Source organism: Anopheles arabiensis, chromosome 2 (genome assembly GCF_016920715.1).
Source record: "Anopheles arabiensis isolate DONGOLA chromosome 2, AaraD3, whole genome shotgun sequence".
In the NCBI taxonomy this organism is placed as follows: domain Eukaryota; kingdom Metazoa; phylum Arthropoda; class Insecta; order Diptera; family Culicidae; genus Anopheles; species Anopheles arabiensis.
The window spans coordinates 46,471,923-46,499,349 of record NC_053517.1 but is presented as its reverse complement, the minus strand read 5'-3'; the positions used below and the strand labels follow the sequence as shown (position 1 = coordinate 46,499,349).

The window sequence follows — 27,427 nt, the reverse complement described above, 5'->3', positions numbered from 1 at the left end:
GTGGAACGCCCGGAAACGGGCTAACGCAGCGTTTTAGTTGACAAGTGTGAACGACTCAAAATGATCTAGATCTAATTTAGACATGGAATGTCAATTATATTAAATTAACTATTTGCTTGAACGAAAAAAAAATGTGGAAAATTATACAAAAAAGGACATTTTCATTTTATCAATGCAAAAAAACCAACGATTTTGTGTGACGCAAATGACATAAATTGACCGATGTTTTTTTTTGCTGGTCGGTCTTCACCATTAGACGTCCTTTAGCCGAGGCGTCATATGAGTTATTGCAAAAAAGAAGAAGAACAAACAAAAAATAAAACGACACCAATCTTCAGCGGCCGATCCAGTTTCAGTTCTGCAAGCCAACGAACCGGCACCGCTGGTCCATATCAAGGGTCGTGTGGTTGGTGACGTTCGTCTTTTATCGTGCCTTAATTAATGGCCTTTTTCGTTCTCTCCGTCGTCGCTGCTGTGGAACTAATTCAATAACGCTGCGTCGCCTAATGGCTTCCAACGATCTGGGAGGAACAATTTTCCTTAAAATGAAACATTACACCGTACCGCTCTGCTTAGTGATATTGGTTTGCACGTCCGAAGCGCTGGCCCGCAGTGACGGCACTCGTACGAATGATTTATTCGCACAGGGCACCGATAATGGTGAGTAACATGCGCAGGCACTGGAAGAGATTCCCTTTTTTTGTTAAAATCAAACGAATAGTAAGTGCTGCCGATGAAGCCGATTTGTTAGTTTGCAATAGTGTTTGTGCTTGAGCGGCTTGTTTTGCTGGCGAGTAAAGATAAATTTAGATAACCTCATTCCGGAACGGGCTTACTTGTTTCGGAGAAATTGTACTGCACGCGTAAGCAATGGACAGCACGTGCCTTGTTCGGGTTGTTTGCACGGAGATGTGATGTATGTGTGTTAGTAGTAGTAGTAGTATCTAACGGTGCAATGCTCGAGTGAAATGAAACAAAAAGTTGTCGTGCGGAGTAATTGGAATTGCGTAATAACAACTAAATTATGAAGAATATGGATTAAATTGATTCCTTGTTAATCGTTGCACGTGCTAGAAAAAAAAAAAGAAAAATTGCTACTATATTCGGGAATTAAATTTAAAGTTGTTGAAAGTTAAATTACCAGCAAAATAATAAAACGTCTCACTAAATCAAGTTGGTGGAACGTTTTGCAACGACATAAGTAGTTTAGAATAAGAAATTTATTTAATTTTGCTATTAACATTAAACTGCACAATTTTGTTAAATTTAAATTACTTTTACGAATGGACATTTTATAGAGTGACGATACAAGAGATTTATTTTGTATTGTTTATACTTCTCATATATTATTTGAACTGGAGCGAATAAATTTAAATGTAAGTTTATTGTTAATAGCTTATGTCTAAAAACACAAATAATTCTAGCAATTTTGCACGTGGTGACCTTACCACCCGATTTATAGAACGTCGCAGGCATCATCAACTATAATTTTTAGACACCGAATTCGATAGCGATGTAGGCTGCACGACCGTCACCATTTGGGATGAAAAACGCTTCTTGTACAAACAATATAGACAATCATTAGGTGTTACTGACCCTGAAAGTAAACTCCAGACATATCTTTCAGATCTAGAAAATAAGAAATCGTTTATTTTATATACGGCCGCTTGAATGACATCAAATCAATTATTATCGTACACACAAAGGAACATTTTATGAACTGTTCATGTTCTATTACACAAATCACTGTACAGTTTAAAAAGGTATTGGCCTAGAAATTGGCACTGAACCAGCTATTGTAGTAATTGTTGTTGATGTATGAGGTACAAATCAACGCAAGTAAAGAGATTTAGTCTGGCTTGAAACGTTACAACGAAATGTTATAAATACAGTCAGAAACCAATAGCAGAACGATTGTTTGATTGAATCGAAGATGGTAGTTGGCTGACAATGAACTTTGTACAATGAAAGTTGTATTTTGTTCAATGCAGACTATAGTTTTTGGGTAAGACTTCTAGGAAACTAGGAACAATTTAAAATCACAAAGGGAGGGCTATTTTCAATTCCTATCAGTACACTCTATTGCCCATACAAAAACTTATCTGTTTGAGTTTTTAATGCTGCATGCGACTTTAAAAAAAACTTATGATTGGATGTATAATTTCCAGGTACAAAATCTATTATTATCTACGTTTGGCATCAATTTTGGAAGTTTCCTGAAACCATTAAAAGTTTGAAAACCATTAAAATCAAAACAAGCATTTTCCACGCAAGGCAAATTCATGCGTATGTTTGAAAAATCTATTTGTTTTACAAATTATTAAAACTTTTTTTTGTATTTTTTGAAATTTTAAATTATCATGTAATATGAATGTTTCACTCGGACTGCGATTGTTAGGTTAGTTTCAAATTAATTTTTAGTACATATTTTAGTACATATTTTAGTATTGCAGATTCCATTAAATTATAACATTTGTTGGAACTAACGTACAGGGTTGATAGGGTATTGTCTGTACTTTCAAAATTACATAGTATAGTAATCCTAAAACAAAAGCAAATGTTAGAAAATGGGTATATGTCTCTCATTGACCATGAGGCACAAATAGACAGAGACGCCACGACAATTCTTAGGAAACCTGCTCTTGCTACCGGTTTCCTATTCCATTGATGCTCTTGGCGACCGTCTTATCTGCTAATCTTTACGCCTATCCTTGGGATGGCGTGTAGAAATCTTTTTGCGATAATGCATTGGATTATCTAATCTTATTATCATTAATTCTGGTTCATTTAAACAGCTATCGAAGATCTTCGCAGAACGGGTTTAATGGTAAATTTACGGGTCGTATCCATGGCACGTGTTAGACCAATTACTAAGCCTATCGTGAGCAATTTGGTTCAAGACATTAAACAAAAAGAAAGGGGAAAAAATTACAGGCTCTTCTTCATTTTGTTAAGTGCAACATTTGTGGATGATCAAGGCTCTACTTTCAGTTCAGAAACTCTCTCAGTGTAACTTTTTCGGTCATAAAAGTATCAGTTTAAATACCTGGTACAACAAAACATCAATAACATAATAACATCAGATAATGGTCAAAAGCTCTACAAAAAACACTCATTTGTTGCAGCCCAATGATGTATTGTCAGAAACCTAATTTCCGCTCAATACTCTCACTCCCAGTAATATGCATACTATAAGCTTTTTTCCCACATCAACAGCAACCACCTCTCGTTTAGAATGTCCACCGGAAAGTACCTGCGTGCGGTTGCTCCAGTGCCCGGATGTCGACCGGATGGCCATCGTCCGTTACCTTTCGCGGCCACCGCACCTTCGGCCACCAACCGAGCGTCGCTGGGAAAGCTCTCACTGGCCCCGGTGTGCGCTAATGAATGGCGAATTTGCTGGCATTTGTTGTCGGATGCATCCGGTCATCGATACGGTGGGCACCAAAACGACGTCCCTATTGTCCACGCTCCCGTACCATGAGCAGGAGCAACTTTTACGGCGTGCGGAAAAAATGGCGTACCATGAGCTGGAAACATTTCTCACCCACGGCGGGAGTGCGGAGGAAGACACGCCGGCCACTTTTCACGGCGAGTTGCCCTTGTCGGACGACGTGCTATCACCGGAGCTGGTGCGGCAAGGATTGCAGGATGTGCTGACCTGGCAGGCACTCAACAGCATGTAAATTGAGGCCGCGAATCTTGTAGTGGGTGAAACGACTTTTGATCGAATGTCCCAATTGCTCTTCTCTCATCATTTCCAGCTCAAACGGATCGGCGATAGAATACTTTCAGCGGCCAAAGCGCTGCCTGGTAGGTCCGGCCTGCGACAAAGGGCACTCGCGCTATCGTCGCTTTGATGGCCGCTGCAACAACATCGAACCGGGCGGCAGCCTCTGGGGGGCAGCGGGATACCCGATGGAGCGTTTGCTGCCGCCCGCGTACGGTGACGGTATCTGGGCGCCACGGATAGTCTCCCACACTGGCCGTTATCTTCCATCGGCTCGCAAACTGTCCTCCACGCTGTTTGCCGATCTGCACCATCCGCACGCTACGTGTAACGTACTGTTCATGCAGTTTGGGCAATTCTTGGCGCACGATTTCTCGCGCAACAAGCCGATCAAAACGAAGGCCAAATGCTGCACGGAGGATGGGACTGGGCGGGTGAAGGATGCCTTTCCCGGCTGCATGCCTATTCCGGTGTCGAGCGGTGACGACTTTTACTCGCAGCACGGTGTACGCTGCTTGCACTTTATGCGCTCGGCCGTGGCACCGACGCGGGACTGCCATTCCGTCGGTCACGGGCGGCAGTTGTCCGCGGTAAGTCATTTCATCGATGGTTCGGCCATCTACGGCACCGACAGCAAGCAATCGCACGCGCTCCGGGCGCTCGAAGGTGGCCGTTTGAAGTCACTGTTTCATCGGCGCTTCCACAACGAGCTGCCACCGCTCGACCACACGAAGGACGCTTGTGATCCGGCGGCCGAAATGTGCTTCCTGACGGGCGACGGACGATCGAACCAGTTGATCTCGCTGGTCGCGGTACACACGCTGTTCCTGCGGGAGCACAACCGGTTGGCCCGGCAGCTGCAGAAGCTCAATCCACACTGGAGCGATCGTACACTGTTCCAGGAGGCGCGCCGCATCGTCATCGCTCAGCTGCAGCACATTGCTTACGGTGAATACTTGCCCAGGGTGGTTGGTCCACGGTACATGTCGCTGTATCGATTGCATTTGCCCGTGCCCGGCACGTACAGTGAGTTCTACAGTCCGCACACCAATCCATCTGTATCGAGCGAGTTCACCGTCGCAGCATTCCGGTTCGGTCACTCCACTGTACCCTCGAAGCTGGAGTAAGCGTTTCGTGCGATATCCACCAATCGCAGTATCGTAATACCACATCGCCCTTTCTTTTCAGCCTGCAGGATGGTCCAGTGGAGACGTGGCTTACCTTTCTCAATCCCACGCGCTTCCGCGAGCGAACGTTCTACGACGATCTGCTGTGGTCGCTGCAGCGTCAACCGATGCAGAGCGTGGACGAGCTGTTTTCCACCAGCCTGACGCGGTTCCTGAACGTGAAGCCGGGCAAACAGCACGGTGTCGATCTGGCCGCCATCAACATCCAGCGTGGCCGGGACCATGCCGTTCGTCCGTACAATGACTATCGCCGGTTAAGCGGCAGGCCCGGTGCCTACTCGTTCGATGACTTTGGACCGGAAGTGGGATCGAAGCTGCGCGGTCTGTACCCGCACCCGGACGATGTCGATCTGTACGTGGGCGGAATACTGGAACCGCCGGTGGATGGTGGTGTTGTTGGGGAAACGTTCGCTGAGCTGATTGCGGATCAGTTTGCGAAGTTTCAGCGCGGTGATCGGTACTTTTACAGCAACGGGCCGGACACGAATCCGGGACATTTCACGGTGCCGCAGCTGAAGGAGATTCAGCGCGTTACCTTGGCGTCGTTGATCTGTGCCAATGCGGGCGATCCACACCAGATGCATGTGGTGCCGGATGCATTCGCATTGCCGCATGAAGGCAACCGGCCGATCGATTGTACGGCACCGGAGATTACCAGGCTGGATCTGTCCTGGTGGAGGGATTAGTTTAGAGCAAGTGTTTTTTTCTTTGTTATATTTTCTGTTTTCACGCTCATTGTGTGAGTTGTTCTATTAGATAGTGCATGTGCGTATTTGCTATGTTGTTTAAAATATAGTACATTTTACTTCAATCGATCTAGAAGGATTTTACTTATTTCACCAAGTGAATTCCAGACGTTGGGTACAATTACGAGGAGACACGAGTAACATGAGAACGCATTATACGCATTATTTTCATTTCATTAGGCATAGGCCGGCATTCTATCGTAGTAAAACTGGTTCCTGGAAGCTGAGGCACGAATATGTGAGGCCAATTTTCTATTGAGTCAATCAACAAGATTTTCATGCCTTAATGCCTTAACCAGAGATACCGATGGAGCGATACTTGTGATGGGAACACTCCTTCAGACATGTCCATGCTGGCGATATAGGAATGGACCTCAACAATAAAGTGGGTGGAGCAATAGAGTTGCATTTGAAAAGTAATTCTTCGTATATGTTTGAAACGATAGTCATTTGCAGCTACATCACACACACTCAGTGCAGTGATGTATTAAACCGTATCTTGAGTTGCAACAAGGAATTGATTATTTGTGTCTAATACTCTGTTAGGTTCCTTTCACCTAGATATTCTGTTTACTTTGCGTCTTTATAGTGAACATTATTCGAGACTCTTTTTGATAATCATAACCATCCAAACCAAAATCCACCAAAATGTTCCTGTGATTGCCACGCTAGCAAGAGCGTTTGTTTGAATGACGGATTGGATAGGTTGCCCAGCTTGGTGTGCTGTTTGCTTCCCCTCTGTCAGGTCATTATTTAACCGCTCAAAGCCAGCGAGCTCTTCGCGAGCCAAACATTGTTTACCTTTTCCGACCCAGCACAACGTTTCGTAAATGGCGTCACGGGTGTTTTTCGCGCTCTGTTTGCTGTTTGCTGCACAAAAAGGGCGATGTTTGCACTTCCTGGCGCAGCCGGGTGGGCCCGACTTCTCGCGCTCGCGCCAAAGTCGTGGAAACAGCTGAACGGTCAGTTGTGGCCGGAGCCGGGCACGTTCTGTTTACCCTAGGGAAATGATTTACTTCATTTCAGCTAGGCACAAATGTCATTTCGCAAGTAAAGCAACGCTTTTCACCATTTCCTTGCGAGCGAAATCGGTTCTCCATTCTGTTTCCATCGATGTGGATGATGCTCTGGCGCCGTGTAACAGTGATGCGGCATAGGATTTGTTGAGCTTCAAGTTAAGCGAGGTATCATGAACAATGTGCTATGATATCCAGCACATTGTACAGTCTATGCCTATAGTTTTCTGAAAGCAATCCAAACGGCGGGTGCATCGAAGTGGAAATAAAATCCTTCGCCCAGACAAAGAGTGCATATGCTGAGCTAATGAATGTAATGAAAATACCTGCTCCATGAGGTATTGAGCAACAAGTGGCCATGTAGCCAGTACCTACACGGCACTATATACACAAACAGGGTGTACAAAATCCATGCTACCAAGGCAACGCACGGTCGCTACGTTCATCCGATTCGAGCTGCCGAACCCGAATCGTGCAGTTCGGGATGAACACCGTTGTTTATCTGTTTCGTTGACACTTATCTCGGACTCGCTGGCATGCACACAGTCCGATCCCGCGTTGGTTGGGCTCCGGTTAGCTGCCTTTTCTGTGGGTGGAACGACATTCCATAACTTTCATCTTGAATTCCGTACAGTTTTGGCGAACTCAACCGCATAATCCAGGGCAAAAAACCCCCTGAGCTACCCTAAATAAAGAAAAGCCTCTTTCACTCTCAAGGACGGGCTGTGATGGACAGGTTTGCTTGCTGGTGGGTCACCTGTACCATAAGTGCTGTGTGGTGCTGGGATGAAGAAAAAATCACGCATCGCTGAACACGCACACAAACTCCCGCTCAAAAGGTGTTGGTTTGGTTCTTTAATTGAGGAAGGTTTTGGTGGAGAGCATTTCGGGGAAAAAAACATTCCAGCTCTTAGATTAGCTTCGAACCGTGAGGGTGTTAATTATTTTTCAGCAGCACCAATGTTCAGACATTTTATTTGAAAGCGTAGCGTACCCACCGAACGGGAGGTTCGGTGCTGTCTGTGGGATGAATGGTACATTTCATCATGCGCCCAGATCGGTGTTTGGTTGGTATTCTGTATTTGTTCGGTCGTGATCTGACAAGCGAATCGTATCGACTGTTGGAATGGGTAATGTATTAGAATTCCGCTAATTGATGCATCTTCGGTATGGGTTGCTGCCATCTGCTCCAGATTGAACTAGTTTACGTCGGTTCGAGGGAAACGCCAATATGAGGAAGGTATCATATTTTTAGACGAGCATTTTTGCGATACTTTTTAGCGAGAATTTCGTGCTCACCATGGGACAGCATTAGGTTTTTATTTCTGTGAATACTGAAAATTGAAATACATGTGTTTGAATCTCGTTGATACGATTTTTGCAGTTTTATTTCTGTCTCTGTGGTATTCTCTATTGTTGACAATTCATTTATTTTGTCAGTGATCTCCTTGTGATGCTCCTGTATCTATTTTAGTAGAGTTGTTGTGCTACTGGTGTTTTAGTTTCAAAAATTTCTATTATTCCTTATGTATCCTATTAATCCTTATATCCTTATGTATTATAGCTCGTTATCCTTTTCTTTTGTTTTTATTGTGATTTGCATTCATCGTTCTTATTTTTTGTTATACAGTTTTGCTATTATTTCTATTCTTGTTTAAATTGAATTGGATGTTTTAAATAGTGAAAGTTGTCAAATGTCACTGTTCAAAAAACCCGATCACTAGTTACTGAATACTACTTACATGTTGATTACTAGATAGTTTTTTTATTTTTTACTGTTTCGTTAAATGTTGCCTATAAAAATAAAATTGCTAGCTAATGTATGTACAATATTTTGTAACTCATACATTTGTTTTTTGTTTGTTTGATTGATACATTAATTTAAGAGTATTTGTTTTCACTAACTACGGTTTTTACTTATAATTGTCAAAGTTATTTATATTTGAACTTGTTTGTTCTATTTATTTTATTATTATAATTCTTATTATCTTGGTAAGTATTATTATTAATCTAATTCTATTTTTTTTGCTTTTTTGATTCTTCATTTGTTTATTTTCTGGTAATTTTTCAATTATACTAGTCCTTTATCTGTTTATATAAAATCATTGTAAGCGATTCGATTATATAATGGAAACCAAGGTCTAAAAGAGAGGTTAAACGCTTTTGATAATATTTTAATCTTCGAATTAAATCATTTTAAATGTATCAAATTTTACCTTCCATGGTTCAACATACGAAGGAGATTATAAGAAATGATTACCATTGCACCTTATTCATTTTGCCATTGTTTTTATGCTTTACACACTCAGCATTGTTATTTTTGTCCTTGTCTAATCACTGAATAATGGCTTGCCTATGTGAGGAAAGAATTCGCTACATTAGAATTTGCAATTCCGAATAATTGTGTTGTAATGAAGTTCGCAGAAGACGAACCCATAAGACTGTCCTAACTTCTGTGTGTGATTTTATTTTTCTGCGTAACCGCGTTATCATTGCTGAAACGAACATGCAGAATACTTTGGTTAAAATGCGTGTTTCAACTAAGCTTGTCACTTTACGCTGAAACGCTCAACGTTTCGAAGAAAATGAATTGTCTGTCCTATTCAAAAGAATTACTTTTGCTCGTCCGTCATTTCTAGTTTCAACAAAAATCATTGTAGGTCATTGTTTAATAAAATCAAACTAAAAAGCGTTAAGACTTGCAATTAAATTTTATATAATTCTTCGAAATATTTTAAAATACAAATTTAAGTCTAAAATTCAAACGAAGGAAGCAATGAGAAAAGAAATTTTCTCACAAATTCAAATATTATGCACATTACGATCAACTGTTTAATGTAAGCTACATTTTGTATAGTTACTATGATTTCATTACAGTCATTGCTTGTTGTGTCTTCTTTCTTTTTTATCGCCCAAGTACTACACTTTGAAATATCGATGGCGGGTAAAATCTTTTAGAAAACACAAATGCAATACCTCGTTGTGCCGATGCCACCTATACCTTACCTTCTCTGCTCGTCAAATTCCCTTTTGAAACGACGGTACCACCTGTACCAGCAGCATCAGCCGTGAAATCACTTTGATGGTCGATTCTTCTGTGAATTTGTTCCTGATGATTTGATTCCACTTTCGGTGAGGTAAACATGCGTCAATTGGATGTTTACGGGCGATCCATTTCGACCTCGCTCCTCCCGCCCGAATGAAGAAGCAAAATAAAGCGATGTACATTTCAGTTGCAAATGGAGTTGTCTGTTGTTTCTTTTTTCGTTTTTTTTTTTGGTCTGCAAATTGGCCCAGCACATGCACGAAGCCACATTTAGGTGGGATTTGTTTGGTTCCTTTTGATTCGTGAAATAAATTCGATAGAAAAATCCACAAGTTGAGGTCAGCAATCTGCTTGGTCGCCTTAGATCTCATTGTTGCTTAATAGGATTGTGTGTTAATTCGTGAAATTTTTATGAAAAGTCGATTTTCCAACAACGGAGCTAATAAACACATCAAAGATGGGGGAAGAAAGAAATGAGGAAAAAACCAACCAATGCAATAATAAGAGAATATTCCAATCTTTCTAGCCAAACATAATAGAAAAAACAGAAGCAAACGCAGTTTCACGATTCATTCCGATTACGATGAACACCAACTGGTGTTCGCACACGTTGGATTCGGGTCTGCTGCCGTTCGTGTTTGAAGTTCACTGCCGGGCGATGCTGGCTGCTGGAGCGTTTGCCAGTGTCAGTTTGCTCGTGACTTCGCGCCCGGACGGATTTTCCTGGTGCGCTTTCCGTGCGCACAGCCGCCGCGGTACAGTGCCATTCGTGTCGGACCGTGCATCGGTCCAAGCCCGCAGAGACGGCGCTTGTCTCCGTTGCGACCCCTTTTGTGTTTGCCCTTGATGGTGGCCGGTGTCTGCGGGTATAGAGTTACCAGTGTGGCGCGATAATTGCTCAAAAACCCGGCAGCCCCTCAACTAACCGCGTGAAGGGGGCCAATACCAGTTGGCGGGCTTTTAATTAATGAAGTCATCTATCTGGTGGAAAACCGGGTGTACCCCGAGCCCTATCACTGCGCCACCGCCAGTCTCGGCGGCTCGATTGTTGGGGCTACATCAAAATTAGCTTGGCGAAGGGCGGCGGTGGTACTGCTGCTGCTGCTGCATAAGATCAAGTGCGAGAGGAATTATTGTATCTGCAGTTGAGTGTGCGTTTGCAAGGGTTGGGAATGTGTGTGCGCGTGCAAGCTTTTGTAGTGATGTCCAAGGTTTCGTCTTGAGCCCGTCGCAACTGTACATATCGACGATTGGGCTCTCCGTGAGACTTCCCCCGGTTGGATACGGTCTGTTAGACGGTCGCCCAAGAGTGAGACGGTTAGTGCGCGACTGAACGAAATTATCATCCCGATGCTAATTTACCACGCCAACAGAGAGGGTGTTTTTTAAGATAGCTAAAATTGAGTAAGAAAAAAAAGGCCACAAATATTTCCTCTGGAGCAGGCTCCGCGGCCAGCAGCTGTTAGATCTACATCTCTATTGTTCTCTCCTCCTCCCCCGGATCGGTGTGTCTGTGGCATTTGCGAGAGTGTGTTTCCACACGCAAAAAAAAAGAAAACCCCGGACGCAGACGTGTAATGATATACATGCGTGCGTGCAGCTGTGGATATGTGTGTGAGATTTGGTGTATGTGGCTCTGTGCTTAAGCCGTGATAGTGCCCGTGATATCGAGATTTGTGCTGGCGGAACACATTTGTCCTTCGGAAGAGCAAAAAGCAAACACGGTCGCAGACTGGTCGACTCGCTTGTTTGCACGATATCGTGCGATCATGATCTAATTTAAGGTTGCAAATCGTCTGCCGAAGGTAGAGCAGAAGCGGAGAGCACGATAACCACTTGACAGGGAAACGAAGCTACAAAAAAAAGGTAATAGAAACTCTTGGCAAGTGTGTGCTATTTGCAGGGTTCGGAACACTTTCTGGAGTGCCAGTGCCAACCATAACGTCCTGGACAGTCGCGATCCGATGGAAACCCTGCGCGAACGGGTCTGGTCAGGTAAGTGGACGACACGGTTGTAATGCCAAATGAAGTGTTTGCTTAATTCGTTGGCTTCAAATTCGAAAGTCTGCTCGTTAGGAACATTCCTTCTGTATCTGATAGTAAGATGCATAAACGTATAATCTTGTTTGTTGTTGGTGGGAGGTGAACACAAAGCACGCTAGACGTTACACTGGGCACAGCGTTGTAATGGAGCACATCGTCACGGTATCCGTATGTGGTGCGCTCTGTAATAATATGCATTGCAAATAAAATTACAAAACTGTAAAAAAATGTAAAAGACGGGGAAGCCAAGCCGGATAATGCCATGCAAAATCCTCAAAACGTATGTGCAAATTTGATGAAGCGGCTGAGAATAAAATGCAATCAGCGGCAGAGGAACCAATGCTGGTCCGACTTAATCCTTGAGTTGATTATTTCCATTGGTGCTGCACGTTTTGGAGAGACCGGATTCAGGCTCTACCATTGTGGCATACCAATTCGTTGATGTTGGCGTTCTTCAAATACTAGTGCGAAACTGCATTACATCTTACCACTCCAACAAAGTCGCTTCTTTATTTTGTGACTGAATATTTTCCATTTTCAATGCCAATGTATGCAAATGCTTGGGAACCTAGGGAGATGGGACGAACAGACATGCATACACATTTTCCATCGGAACCAAGAGCACCAAGAGCGATGCAAGGGTAACATAAAGTTGGCAAATTCATTTAAACCTTCAACGAAGTAATCAGTTCTCTCATGAGCTTGATTTTTTTTTTGTAATGTATTAAAAAAAGGTAATTTTATTTGTTTCCCTGAATTCCATGCATGATACACTATACACGGGTTCGCTTTTCCGCAATCCGAACATATTTTACAGTTTCCTGTTAAAAAAAGAATATTAATTACAAACCTGCAAAAGCAATGGAGATGAACTTTGCTCAATACGCATCAATAGCATTCGATATAGCTTATTCGAGAGTGAAACATTTGACATTGGTTCAAACATACTTGCATAACCACTTTAAAATATACGTTTTGAAGTTTACAGCATTCACACATGTTTCTGTGGATCGGTTTTCATAACAATAGAAAATTAATTGTGTTCCGTGGCGAAATCAAATTGGTTTTTAGTGGTTTACATTTAACATGATGATTGCCAGCCTTTTGAAGTTTGCAGGTTTCTAACAATTAATATGTAGATTGAAATGAAGTCGTACAGTGGCCCAAGCCGCACACATTTATACGAACACGAGTTCATAGCATTTGCAGGATTAATTTGTTTGGACAGTTTACAAAAGACCGCTTTAATGTGGTTTTAAATATGATTGTTATTAAAACCATGCTATTCGCGGTCTTGGCCTGCCTCAGGAGTGTCCGAAACCGCTCGCGGTGTCGCGCCTTCGTCTCCCAGTCCGTTATCCCGGCCTTAATGACGGACGCCTCTACGCCATCTTGCAACCTCAGTTTGGGCCTACCACGCCTCCTCTGTCCTTGTGGACGACTTAAAAAGACTTTACGGGCTGGGTGATCCGTTTCCATGCGTACAACATGGCCAGTCCACCTGGTGAGCTTGAGCTGCTGTACCCAAAACGAAAATGCTGTCAAATCAGTCTTCTGTGAGGCACTTTGGTGCAGCATTATTATTATTACATTATTTTACATTTTTATTACAAATTGACCACTTCCTTTCTCTCCAGAGAGTGAAAAATAAGATAATATCATGCAGCTAAAATTACTCAAAGCGAGTGGGCGCTTCAAAAGGATTACGATGAATTGCGTCCGGCGAACGCGAGCAAAATCCAACGCCTCGAGGGTTGTTGTAGCTCCATTTCCGAGATGGAGCTGAAATAAAATATTGCAATTAGTACACTCGGACAACGGGTAGCTTGACTCTACCTTGCCAATAACAGTTGTTCAACAAAATTTCAATTTATGAGCAATATGACCAGTGCGTATTTGGATTTATATTAAAGCACCGCTAAGCTCCCACGAGAAAATGCAAATGAGATTGCCATTGACTGCGCCTTCGTGTCTTACCTTAGCGCAAATGATACGATACGAATGGGTGTTACTATTATTTAGACACTGTGGGTTTCAAAATCTACTTTGCCGACAAAGTTACTGCGAGACAGACAGACGATGACAGACGTTCGGTACAGTATAGTCGGCGCTATCTGCCGCGCAATAAAACCTGAACGAAAGGCGTACTTCCCTGACGTGCCCGGGTGGTCGCCTGGGCGTCGGCCGAAAATAATTGCACCGCATAGACGCACGAACCTATCGCATGCCATTGAACCGTGCCGTCGATAAGAAACATTTATTGAAGAAAGATGCTGGTCGGTCGTCATGCTTTTGTGATGCGAACGCTTCATCGGCCCTTTAAGGTAACTGGGGCATTGCGGGTATGGCAAACTATTGCGTCGATACTACGGAGGGGCAGTAAAATTTATGAGCTCTGACCATCACCACCGACTCGGTAACCTCTGGCACGTGCCTAAGGCAAGGAGTGTAAAAGAAGCAAAACAGTATTTTACAAGAAGTAAAAAAATGCTTCCTTCGTTTCTGTGTATTTTTGATATCCACTTCCCGGTAGAAGTGTTTTATAAAGGGATTAAAAATATGCCGATAAAGGGCCGACACAGTAACGAACATATTTTCTGTGCTACATTATCTCCTATTCAAACTCTCTGGGATCCGGCTGGGTAGAGAAAAAAGTGTTTGGACTATTTTATGAACCCTTGAAAAATGGAGCCTTTGGCTTGAATATGCTCGTCGCGTTTAGTGAGGTTTGGGTTAATGAGATTTATACCTCATTGTGCAACCACTCAAAAGGCTCAAGTTTCACCAGAATCAAGAATTTATGTTTATTCATAATATTTAAAAAAGTATCCACGATGCCAAACGTGCACAACGCGTAAAGAATCAAGTTTTCCATAAACTTCTGAGAAGACCTTTCCCTTGGAACTGGAGGATCTGCTTGCACGACTAAGCTCATGTTGTTACTACTCTCAAGCACTGTAATTAATAACAATAAAAGTACAATCATTAGCTTGACGTAAGAGGAAGGGAATCGGCGACGATGAACTTCAACTAGTTAATGATTTCAGTGAACATTCTTACACACTTACATTCAGTGCAACTTTTACCTAAAAGCGATCATGTTTTGTGAGATGTACATGAAAGCAGCAAACGAAAGTTGACTACAATCTATGCATTCTTGGAACAACATTGTTTGATGTAGCTATAAAACACTGACCCGCCGGGGCCATGTTTACTCAATTGTAGTTAGTCAACCTTTTGTTCGTGGTTGGGCTCGAACAAAGAATAACTACAGCACAGTTATTGTTAGCGGTCATGGTGTTGATTTAGTAGAAAAACCCTCCCATCCTGTGCCAACGAACCCCCGGGGGATACTACCTTAGCTAATTAAAGTAATGTACTTATTGTGGACCGTCGTAAAATTTCCTTATGTTATGAACCGAAGCTATGCATGAATAGTTAATGCTCTTTATTTGTTGCGTTACTTATTCTCAGACAATAAATGCCAGCAGAGGTGGTACGGTGCGATCAACTGGAAAGGTTTGCCATTGAAGATGGGCAAGATGGGCATGTATAAACCCTCATCAAGTTCCCTTCTTTATTGAATCCCGATCCCGAAAATACAAGATCCTAAAAACACAATAATTCAACCAAAAGTAAAAAAGCGAATCACCCAAGAAAAGGAGAATCGGGTTTTCGGTAAAAGTAAGCTAGAGTTTTATTGAAATTCTTTTGCGCTTTTTTTTCTTTCTCTCGCAACATTGAAGCTTGAACGACTTGATCTCATTAAATTGAGGGAAACCTTCCCGAGATTGATTAAGCGGCGGGCAAAAGGGAACTAATCTTTCTTTTATCCGTTTAATTTCTTGGTGGAATGTTGGTTCACTGTTGCAGCAACAAACACTTATCAATAATTGAGTTGGGGCTTTTGGGGGGAAGCGAACGGAGTAGAAAAGAACCAAGCAAGAAGTTCAAGGTCGCACAGCAAATATTTAAATAATGAATTTCCATTTCTATTCGCATTCTTTTCTATTTTCCACCCACAAATCTTCACAGGTATCTTCGGTGATTTCGGGTACGGAAGATTCGGTTCGGATTCCTTCCGGTGGTTGCCGGTGTAACGCGCCCAAAATATGACAATCACATTCGGCCGCTACTGGCTAGACGGCGTAGACGCACAAATTTTTCGACAGACGGTGGCGGTGGCCGTTCGGCAGGTCGGTGTGTTCGAGAACGAAATCACGTGAGCAGGAGGTGGTAGTAGCAGGGTTTCTCGATCAAGCAAGCCTTGTTCGGCTACAGTGGGCTCACCCGCTCCACTCGGTGTGAACGCAACATACGCAACCCAATAGCCGCAAGCTTCAAAGTGAACTGTGCAAACATATAACAAAACGGAGGGAAAACAAAGAGAGAAACCCAAACGTAGCCAAACTTCCGGCAGCTATTTCGAAAACCGGTACGCACCGCCGCGGTGTCCATCGCGAAAGGCGAAAATAAAATAATGACAGTTTGGTGGAACCGCGCCCGGGGCCCGTTTTATCGACCGTGGGTGTGTGTGTGGTTGTGGTGCTCGGTTAGTATCCTGCTGGCAGGAAGTCAACCGATCGCGGTGGTGCTGGCGGCCACGCAAGCAAGCCCTAACAGTGTTGCGGTTACGTCGGTCAACAATGTGATTGCTGCACGGACCGGCAAACCTGCGGTGTCGGGGCTGGAGGTAGGGCTAGATGCCGCCTGGGGCAACACAACGACAACAGCAATGCTGGACGCGAACGGTACCCGCTCTCGGCAGCCGGTACACGAGGATGCACCTGCGGACGGGCTGGAATCAGGCACAGTGCCGGTGATTGAACTGAAGCGGGGCCAATGCCGGTGCTGGAACTCGACCGAGGAAGCGGCAGGCGAGGTGCAGTGCCGCTGCCTCGGGCAATCGATCGTCCGGGTGCCCCAGAAGCTGACCGGCATGCAGCGCCTCACGCTGGAAAAGGTTGGGATCAAGCGGTTGCGCACGAACGCGCTAACCGTGTACGCGGACACGCTGCAGGATCTGTTTTTCATCTACTTGCGGGAGTTTCATCGCATCGAGCCGGCCGCCTTCGCCCGGCTGCGCCATCTGCGTACACTGTACATTGCTCACGCACCGAAGCTAGAGTTTCTGCCCGCCGACGTGTTTGAAGGCATCTCGACGAGACTGAAAACGCTGTAAGTATTGGTTAAATTGAAGTTCGCAACGTTGGCGTTTCTTATTATTTTAGGCCAAGTCCAAAGACAATATAACAACAGGAAATACATGCTTTCGTTTATAGAAGAACAGAGAAAAAATGGTCGCTCAGACGCTTACAAATAAGATTAATATAGATGTAACAGCATGACAATCTGTTTAAGGACAGAGCCTGGAACGCTAGCAAACCTGTGATTGATGGCAATAAAGTTTCTGTTATGTTTTCATCTTATCACAGTGCTGCTTTCACATTAAAGCATTTTTTACTAGCGAACTGAAATAACACGCTTTCCTCCCGGAGGACGTCTCAGACCATGCAATGGTTTTCGCCGTTCGGACGAAAACATACCTTATAGCTAATTCAGTTTTCGTTTGAAAATTAAATTCCTCCCCAAACTCGGCCGAGCGATCCGTGAGCTTTGATTTTGGCGCGCAGAGATTGATTTTTGGAAGCACGACAGTAGCTACCAACAACCTTTGCGACCGTTAAGGTGAATGTAGTAGGTAGCAAAGTTTAACTTTTTTAATTTTTCATTCGTTCAAACTTTCAAAAGTCATAAGAAGCAAACAGGAAACAGAAAAACACGTTAGACATTACGTTAGTTATAAGGTGAGCTGCCTGCTTTGAGCGACGATCTCCATGTAAACAGTGAGGCATTTGAAGGAAAATGAGAGAGAAAAAAATAGAATACTTTAAGTTCAATCTTTGAACATTAATAGCAGGGTCGTTGTCAAGCCATGATTATTTTTCTGCTTCTGTGCATTTCTTGTAATTTAGTCTTATTTACTTGTGATTAATTATTTAAACAGCTTAATTGTTTCATTTTGTGTGTTTAAATTTAACATTCCTGACATATAAGGCTCTGGTTTTGAATATCATATGTTCTTAAAGTGAACATGAAATATTTCCCATCAAGTTTATCAGATTTTACTTTTTTTTATATAAATTTTAGTAGGGTGAAGAAAAAACAGCAATAATTTAGATTAAGTAGCTGGCGTTATGTGTACTGCATCTTTTATTGCCAAGAGCAGGGGTAAACTGCACCGCCAGAGTTAGTGGAGATCAATGTGTTACATCCCTATTGCACTCGTTTTATTGTTAATGGGTTTCACTATTTTCTCTGACAAATAAATCAAGTTTCTGAGCTTTTTAATTTGCCTGTATTGGAAAAAGTGGGATGGACTTTTTTTAGTGATGTGTCACAAATTGAAGTTAGTTTAAATCATAGTTGATTAAGATAATTTTTGTAATTATAGATTAATTTCGTTGATGTTGATTACCCACATTATGTTTTGGACAATTACGGCACAACGGAGCAAAACGGTCATGATAAGCAGTTTTAAGGGTATATCTAGCCAGTAAAATACTTTAAACTACATTTCCAATCCGTAAAATCATAATTCAACACTGTTAAATGTGTGTCGAAGGTACACAAAGCAACCAATGAAAGATGATTTTTTTGCTCATGGTGTTGAGTTTGCTAGAGAACAAAACATGAAATTTCAAAACATTGGGGCAATATGCTTGGGTGCGACAGCGACCGGTTCATCAATGCTTATAACCGGTTTATTTTCGTTTCTTTTTATTGACCATTAATTTTTTTGTGTTGGAGATATTAGTTGTCCCTCTGTCCTGATAAGTGTAATGTTTTATCATTCACTCGATCCCGCACTCCCATGTTACATCCTTATACCATAAACAGTGTAATAGTGTCAAGGGTCAACATGATTAAGGATCTTGGGGTATGGCTGGATAGCGGTCTAACCTTCTCCGTCCATTTGGACAACAAATTTGCTAGCGCTCTGCATTTTGAAACCCCTTGTTCGTGATTTTTCAGACCCAGTATGCCTAAAATACTTGTATTGTGCAATAGTGAGGGCAACGCTCGAATATTGCTCAGTACTTTGGACCCTCACCGCTCATCGAGCGGGTCCAACGAGCGTTCCCCAAACCGAAAACTGGAGGTCTTCCTCGATGTCGTCGACGAAGATAGATGTAGGCTTCTGGGTCTTGAGACACTTGAAGCCCATCGTTCCCTGACTCAAGTCTCCTTCATGTCATGCGCCGGATAAGTTGGAGTACTTGTCGTACTGCTGTTGGTCGTAGTGACCCGCTACTGAGTGCAATGATTGTATTTATTGCTTCTTCCCACCAATTTGATTATTACCTTTTGCAATCGCCTAGAATACTAACAATTATTTGTACTCTATCTTACATTTTTTTGTCTTGATGTTGCCCTTTAAATTTTACAATGTTCTATAAGTCTTACTGGCTTATTACTTTTGTTAAGATAATGAGATCAGATCTAGGTGATAGATTTGCACATAAGAATATCAGAGACTTACTGACAAATATTGAAATAAATCGAAATATGGATGTGAAAAATATCATCTGTTGTATACTGCCCCGCCAGTTATGCTTTTATACCTTTTTTAAATATTAAAACATTTTCAAGTGATGCCAATGATAAATCCGATATTTTGAAAGTGTGCCCTTAACCTTAAACAGGTTGTACGCCATGTCTTGCATTATGAGAATTACAGTGTTTTTTTCAATTGGGCCAAGTCATACACAAAGTGGTCATTGCAAGGCATTGCACTGTATAAAGACAAGTGTTTCAGTTTTTATTAGCATGTTTTGCTGCTTCGGAGAAAGTAAGTGCATAAATTAAAAAAAAAATCAAATGTTTTCTATTTCAAACGTGTGTGTCCTGTGTGTTCTGATAAACCGTGTAGAAATACCACATCCTTAACAATATATCACGTAAAACTTCCCCGCATTGTTAAAAATTAGCTTAAAGCTTATTTTTGAAATGGTTAAAATAACATTTAATTAGATGGATTTTGTATTGATTTAGTTAAATGGCCGATCAAATTGTTTGTTGAAATGATTTTGAATTCGCAAAACACAAACTTGTTTCGAACGGTTATACTTTGTCGAATAATGTAACCGATCACAGCTCAACGTTTTACGTTAAATTTAGCAGTAGGCGTTCCGATCCCATCAACCAAATGATGCGGTTATTAAACTTAAGGGCATAATCCGAATATGCTGCCCATTGGTGCCGTAAAAGCATCGACAAACCGAAGTCTAATCAAATTATCGTACTAAAATCAAAATCGTAGTGAGTCTACGTTCCCAACTGTGGCAAAACATATTTCTTGTTTTATAATTTGAATTAGCCTGCGCGATATCACCGAAATCTACAAACCACTTTACATACTCTTTACCCCGTTTACTGCATGCATTTTCACCACTGCATTTCAATTCCATGATAACGGACTGGATCTGGGAAACAAGGCGGATTATACACAGTGGACTACTTGCGGTGCCCGACCTGCGCGTTCTCTCCGATCACATAATAATGCATATGGTGTAAGTAGATTGCATGAAGCAAATACCGAGTATAAAATAAACCCTACCCGTTGTTGTTACGCTTCCGTGAGGATCCATAATGCATGCGATTTGGTTGTGCGCTTCGGTTTGGTTCTAGTGGGTTGCATTAACGTTAGCGGCCATTCAGCATGTGTTGGAAACCCACATCATCCACCCCACATCATGAATCTCGTTCATTTTTTTCCAGTTCTGAGCAAGGTTATCGTCTGCCCTGGCAAACTATTTTTAGACCACTATTTCGATCACCTTTCATCAACTGCTCGACCATCAGCATCATCACCATCATCATCATCATCACTACCACCACCATCTTCACTAGCACTTGTTTATGGATCGGGTAACATAAACTGTTGCCGATGTTACTAACGCTTTCCTTGGAACTAAATCAAACGAGCAACACATTGCTGTACAAGGGTGCGAACGTATGTTGAAACACCGCATGTATTTTATGTATTTATGCTTGCCTCATGCAGTGATTTGGATGGAAATCAAATTCGCGAAATCCACGAGCGATCGATTCAACTGAAGACTGACGAGCTGTAAGTACTGGGAAGACGGTGCGGCGTCTATCGTGAAGACGGAAGCGACTGTCTGATTGACCGATTTGTTTTTTTTTTGGCAGAATCCTCGATAATAATGCGCTCACCGAGATTCACGGTTCAGCTTTCCATGGCTCTGAAATAGCAAAACTGTAAGTAGGGCTACTACAGCTGCTTTAAGCTCGTACAGCTCGATTTTGAAAAAAGCAACACATCTCCTAACACATTTCTTACACCCTTTCACAGAAGCATCAAAATGAACTACAAGCTAAAGGAAATCCACGAAAAAGCGTTTGTGGGCATAAGCAACATAAGAGAGCTGTGAGTGTAATGGATGGGTAGTGTGAAGCGCAACCGTCAATCATTCTTCATATTCTCTTGTTTTCTTTCGCATGTTTTGCTGCAGCGATCTCTCTGGTACCGCCATCGAGGAGTTGCCCACGGAAGGCTTAGCCGAGCTGGAAGTCCTACGCATTCAGCATACACACTCGTTGAAAACTATTCCCTCAGTGTACAACTTTAAGGTAAGAGCAGTGCTATTTGTGGTAGCATTAAAGTCAAAGATTATCCCAACAGGATATTAGGAAAGAATAACATGTTGGTCTTGCCTTCGCATTGCATAAAAACAAAGTTATCCGTATCAAGAAGCCAAGTGGAATACTTGACTTTTAACATTTTAAGGATTCTTCCAAGGATTTACAAGTCAGCAAACGAACATGTACATGCCAATGTTACTTTGGAAAAGCTCATTCATTATAAAGCAAAAACAAACTAAGACGTCTCGCTGTTTCGTGCACTTTACCTTTGCTCATTGCAGAACTTACGGACCGCCTACCTGACGCATTCATTCCACTGCTGCGCGTTCAAGTTTCCTGCCCGGCACGACCCGGACGCACACGAGCGCAATTTGAAAAAGTTCTACGAAGTACAGCATCGGTGCATTGCGAACGGTTACTCTACGCCACACTTTAAGCTGGAGGTACCATCCAGCGCCGAAACGCCGCTCGTGCTGGATGCGGATGGAAAGGAAGGGAGTGGCCCAGACCGGACCGATCGGAACCGCCGTTCGGCCGATTTTCGACACTGGTTTCGGTTGACGGCGAGTGACGAAACGAACGGACGGTCACCCCGAACTGACACGTTGCAGAAGGGCATCGATCTGTCGGACAAGCGGATGGGCGAGATAGTTGATGACAGCTATCTGCTGCCGATCACGGGTCATCCGGTAGACGATGCGGGCGAACTGGCAATCGCAGGTGGGCTGTACACGGAAAATCCGCTACTGGGCGAGTTTCACGAAACGGTTGCACAGATTTCGTCGATGGAAGCGCTCTGTGGTAATTTGACGCCAATGTAAGTACCGTGGGTGCAGATGTAAAGTACACACGATGCTGGGTAGTGATTGCATGGAGAGATATTTCATCATGCAATATCGATGTTCTTTGATGACTAAACGGTTGCGTTTTGTTGAGTTGCATTCAACCCAAAATTTTAAAAATATCGTTTTTGAGTATTTCTGCAGACTGTAGCTGCAAAATGTAGCAAAATGCATTTGTTGATTCGTTGGGTTATTTTTAACACAGATTAAATCACAAACTGCTATCTTTGTAAGACTTTTAGTCGGAGGTCGATATTGGTTCTGTAGTTCGAGATGTAAGAAGTAAAAGCAGGATACAGAAGAAGGAGAAACATGACCACAATTTTGAATCATTTTAAAAGTTCGTAAAAACCTTACTATTCTATAATGCATCAGAAAAATTCACAGTAAGTCAGTACAATAAAAGTGCTACGATTGTTTATCAGGATCTGGGTATACTTGAATGTTTGAGACGCTTCTAGCCTTCCATTTTCAACATATTTCAACTAATTTTCGAGAGTAAATACATGAAATTTTCAAACATTAAAATAATTGGTAATTTTTTCACACAACGAAAATTTCCCATAAAGAACGATAATTATTTTTACATGACTTGTAACCCTTGGCCTTTCTAGAATAATAATTTTAAGAAAGTTACATACTTTAAAATTAAATTTCATTTATTTTTTTAAATATTCTATCTTCGTTATGATAATAACCCTAGCTTATTGATTCAGGCAAATTTGTTGTGTTAAGAAACAACCAATGAATATGGTAAAGGATTATAAAAATTTAAAGGAAAGAAAATATAAAGAATTTACAGAGGAATGGAACTCGAGCAAAAGGAACAGACTGTTGAATTGACGAGGAAAGACAAGGAATGGACCATTTGCACCGAACGTACTAACGTTTTTTGGAGTCCGAAGGGAAAATAGAAGTGAGGTCAAAATTGATGTGTAGTGTAAATGTATTGATAGTGGTGCAATTTATAGTGGCACAGATGTGTTTTAAACGATTTAAAATATCAGGAACACATGAAACATCTACCATGAAACACATCCAATTTATGAAAAAATACATTTTGTATTGTGACTGCTTCATTGTACCTATAATGGTGGTATGGTTCCTATAGTCGTCATATTGTGTTGATATAGTGGTGGTAGACATGAATACCTCAAAAACAGTGTATAATATTAATGGCACTTAGTTTTGAAGCTGTTTTCGTATGAACAGCAATGATTAATGCCAGAATATTGATTTCTTGCGTATTTGATCGTAAAAAATGTATTAATTTTATGGATGAAAACAGTGACAAAAGTACTGTATAACACCTGTCTTCAACCCACATCCGGAGGAGTGTGCTTGATTCAAAGTCGATTTTCACCCAGCCAGATGTACGATTTTTTGCCTTGTTTGGTAAATTACTTACAGAAAACTCATTTCTGTTGCTTTTTTTGGTGAAAACAGTACGACATGTCAAAAATATCCTGGAACGAAATCTAATATGTCCTGTTTTTACTAATTTTATCACTATAACCACCATAGGAACATGTCTGTTTTGTGTACCTATAGTGGTACTGCAATAAAAAACACTTAAAATGAAAAATATGATCAAAAGACAATTAATTTCTGTAAACCAATAACATTTCATAATAGTTATGTTAAAATAAAAAATAATTGCGTTGTTATGTGGTCATTAGGAACGTTAACAAAAATATGAGTTTTGTTTTGAAATGCTAAGGATATTGAAAAAAATGTTGATACATTTCAGAAAATAATAGAATTTTCGGTCACTAAGTTTCGGAATAGCCCCATTTAACTTTTAAATTCTTTGTAACAGACCAGAGAACATTTCACACTAACATAAATAACTTATTAACTTCTAAATTATCGTATGAGACGCCTTTTTGTGCAATACCACCACTATTGGTACTACCACCACTATCCTCTAGGTACTAGGCACCCCTAGGTACATTTATCCAATTATATTCTTGCAATCCAGTCAAATGGATGTCTCGTTAGTAAAAGTATGAATAAATAAACTACAAATTGTTGCCCATTTTCTCCACTCAAAATCAGAATAGAAGCATTTAACGTGTGTAGGCTATACATAGTCTTTATTTTTTGAATGATTTCCAATGAAATAAACCAACCCTGCACTATTTACTAATACGTTATTTGCTTTCCACAGGATCCTGGATGTACAATGTTACCCGATGCCAGACGCGCTGAACCCGTGCGAGGACGTGATGGGATCGCACTGGCTACGGGGATCCGTTTGGGTGGTGGTCCTGCTGGCCGTGTTTGGCAACGTGGCCGTAGTGGTCGTGCTGTTCTCCAACCGTAGCGACCTGACCGTCCCAAAGTTTCTGATCTGCAATCTCGCGTTCGCTGATCTGTGCATGGGCCTCTACCTGCTGCTGATTGCCTCGATCGATGCACACTCAATGGGCGAGTACTTCAACTACGCGTTCGATTGGCAATACGGCGTCGGGTGCAAGGTGGCCGGCTTTCTCACCGTGTTCGCCAGCCATCTGTCGATTTTCACGCTCACGATCGTTACGCTCGAGCGCTGGTTTGCGATCACGCACGCGATCTATCTGAACAGGCGTATTAAGCTATCGGCCGCGATGTACATCATGATCATCGGCTGGGTGTACGCGATCACGATGGCGTCGATGCCGCTGTTCGGCATCAGCAACTACTCGTCCACCTCGATCTGCCTGCCGATGGAGGCACGGGACAGCCTGGACATAGCCTACTTGCTCACGGTGCTGGTGGTGAACGGGTGCGGCTTCGTGGTGATTGTGGTTTGCTACGCCCAAATCTATCTCTCCCTCGGCAAGGAAACGCGCCAGGCAGCACGCTCGGCGCACAGTGGCGAGATGACGGTGGCCAAAAAGATGGCGCTCCTGGTGTTTACGAACTTTGCCTGCTGGGCACCGATTGCGTTCTTTGGTCTGACGGCCATCGCCGGCTACCCGCTGATCGGTGTCAGCAAGTCGAAGATACTGCTGGTGTTTTTCTATCCGCTGAACTCGTGTGCCAACCCGTATCTGTACGCCATACTGACCGTTCAGTATCGGAAGGATCTGTTTTCGCTGCTTGCAAAGTGAGTGTTAACCAGCGTAGCAAACAAGCTTTTGCCAACCCCTGCTCCACAGTAATGTCCTATCTTTTTTCTTTATTTTCCCTTCCTGCCTGGCTTCCTTTCCTTTCAACACCTTTGCACACGCAATCGCACACACACACACAGCTATGGTCTCTGCACGCAACGGGCGCAACAGTACAAAATGACCTATTCGATGCCCACCAACACATTCCAGGTTGCACCGGCGCGAGGTTCCGTGAACTACAACAGCAGCAACAACGGAACGATCACGTCGGCGGCCGGTATGGCAGCCCTTGCCAGCACCAACACGGACACGATCACCACCACCGTCACGTGTGGCAGCGTGGTACTGAACTCCAATGGCAACCACGGCAATGGGACGGCTACGGGTGACACCAGCGCTAACAGCCCGTCCAACGGGACAAGCGCTGGGCCCGGTGTCGTGGAGGACGAAACGTTTCTTTGAGCCACTGTCCGCATTCGACAGTGATCTTGGCTCACCATTCCCGGTGATTGGATGTGCTTGTGCTCTCTCTTTCTTTCACTTTCCTTGCCACCCTCATTACCTTCACGTTAGTGCTCAACAGTGATGCACAGATTCAACGTTCAGCTGGGACAAGTTGAGTTTGGGCATTCGCGTGCACGGTGGCGCTTCCCCAGCAAAGTAAAGGAGCACCAAAACATTACATGTTACATGTGTCCAGCTGTGTGATTGTGTAAACATGTGTTACGATGTGTAAGCAGGCTCTGCAGCAACAATGTGTGTTATACGGAAGTTAGAAACACTTTACAAACGCTTACTAAAAAAAATCCAGCATAGGAAAGATAGGACTGATCAGAGTTTTGGGGAAATTATTTTTGTACGAAAGGCTGCTATCAAAAGACATGCTCAGCAAACCAGCAACATGTGAAATAATGAAGAAAATGTACCATACTATCGTTGTGATTCCGGCCGCCATACATGTAACAAAAAAAAAGGGATACTCATTTGGAGAAAGATTCATTAGTTGTATGAACTCTGAGTTCCACTGTCAAAATCTTCAGATCATTTCATATAGCTTTAAGCTAGTACGTTGAATGTAACAGTATTACCCCTACCTTTTAGCTTTTGTATGTTAAGGCTGTATCTTATCGAGTTATATTTAGCATAACTTTGAGTTTTATAGGTAGATATGCTAAAATAAAGATGAAATGCTGTCCCATTCAGTATATTGAATCAACGATATTGATCTGGGTAGACTAATGCCATTTTTTTTTATTCCCGCAGATTAAAATATTCTGCACTAGAGGGCTTAATGGTTTTAGAAAATTTGTGCATTTTCTTCCTCAATATCAGTGTATCAGTTTATCCATTATTCACAGAAAAAAAGTAATGTTCTAAGAGAAACATTACTTACGCTTGTCACCAAGCACGTTTTCCAGATCTTCCTTCAATCTGCCTGTTACTGTTCCATGTAATTCTCAATTGAAAGACCTGTGAAATATTTCAAAAATAGCTCGCAAAGTAATTTAGTGTATCTATATGAGCAGTATTATTACTTTTGATGTACAGTATGCCTTATTTCGGTAAAAAAAATGTTCACAATAAAATAGCAAGCATTGAAATTTTTACGTTTAATTTTTCTTGATGACTAAATAGCCCTTTAGGTCAAAACACAAGTGATGATTTATTTATTTATATGTTTTTACACTGCAAAAAGGGTATAACGGATATCTCATTCCTACGAGCAGCTTGAACCGAGACGAATACTTAATTATTTCGACATTATGAATCTTACACAAGTCAATTTCATCATTTAGTCAATAGGAAAACATTTTTATTGTCCTGCATCCTGAAGAAAATATTATTGTGTGAGATTCAAATGCTTGTTTAATTTAAATATGATTGATTATTGCATGATATTTATTTGTATTCAATTGATTTTCAAATAGGACGCATTAAAATGAAAAATCCTGGAGCGTTGTAGAATTGTCTCGAAATGAATGTGCACATGTTAATGTGTCCTTCACTGTGTACTGTAACAACCATTCGATGGAGGCGCCTGGTGCACATCGTT

At 42.2% G+C, this 27,427-nt stretch overlaps 2 protein-coding genes across 3 annotated transcripts; both read left to right on the top strand.

Annotated features, from left to right (window-relative positions):
- The first annotated feature begins 249 nt into the window (after positions 1 to 249).
- LOC120896122 (chorion peroxidase-like) lies at positions 250 to 5,732 on the top strand. Its single transcript, XM_040300001.1, has 4 exons — positions 250 to 660; positions 3,217 to 3,682; positions 3,765 to 4,853; positions 4,919 to 5,732. The coding sequence occupies exons 1-4, from the start codon at positions 507 to 509 to the stop codon at positions 5,601 to 5,603; spliced, it is 2,394 nt and encodes a 797-aa protein (XP_040155935.1). The 5' UTR covers positions 250 to 506; the 3' UTR covers positions 5,604 to 5,732.
- A 4,700-nt stretch (positions 5,733 to 10,432) lies between these two features.
- Positions 10,433 to 26,975, top strand: LOC120895353 (follicle-stimulating hormone receptor). Of its 2 annotated transcripts, none has more exons than XM_040298638.1 (10): positions 10,433 to 11,720; positions 15,804 to 16,946; positions 20,267 to 20,341; positions 20,836 to 20,901; positions 20,985 to 21,053; positions 21,148 to 21,222; positions 21,308 to 21,425; positions 21,719 to 22,254; positions 24,450 to 25,370; positions 25,515 to 26,975. In XM_040298638.1, exons 2-10 carry the CDS (start codon positions 16,249 to 16,251, stop codon positions 25,834 to 25,836), a joined length of 2,880 nt encoding a protein of 959 aa, XP_040154572.1. In that variant the 5' UTR covers positions 10,433 to 11,720; positions 15,804 to 16,248; the 3' UTR covers positions 25,837 to 26,975. The 2 variants fall into 2 exon arrangements, with proteins under 2 accessions (XP_040154572.1, XP_040154573.1); XM_040298639.1 differs by having other exon boundaries at positions 25,585 to 25,722.
- The last annotated feature ends 452 nt before the right edge of the window (positions 26,976 to 27,427 follow it).

What these genes read in the sequence shown, in the direction of transcription:
- LOC120896122 (XM_040300001.1), top strand. Translation starts at nt 507, where the DNA reads ATGGCTTCCAACGATCTGGGAGGAACAATTTTCCTTAAAATGAAACAT. An exon ending in CGCACAGGGCACCGATAATG is followed by an intron (nt 661 to 3,216) that starts GTGAGTAACATG and finishes CCACATCAACAG; the next exon opens with CAACCACCTCTCGTTTAGAA. An exon ending in TGGCAGGCACTCAACAGCAT is followed by an intron (nt 3,683 to 3,764) that starts GTAAATTGAGGC and finishes CATCATTTCCAG; the next exon opens with CTCAAACGGATCGGCGATAG.
- LOC120895353 (XM_040298638.1), top strand. Translation starts at nt 16,249, where the DNA reads ATGACAGTTTGGTGGAACCGCGCCCGGGGCCCGTTTTATCGACCGTGG. An exon ending in ATAAGCAACATAAGAGAGCT is followed by an intron (nt 21,223 to 21,307) that starts GTGAGTGTAATG and finishes GTTTTGCTGCAG; the next exon opens with CGATCTCTCTGGTACCGCCA. An exon ending in CCTCAGTGTACAACTTTAAG is followed by an intron (nt 21,426 to 21,718) that starts GTAAGAGCAGTG and finishes TGCTCATTGCAG; the next exon opens with AACTTACGGACCGCCTACCT.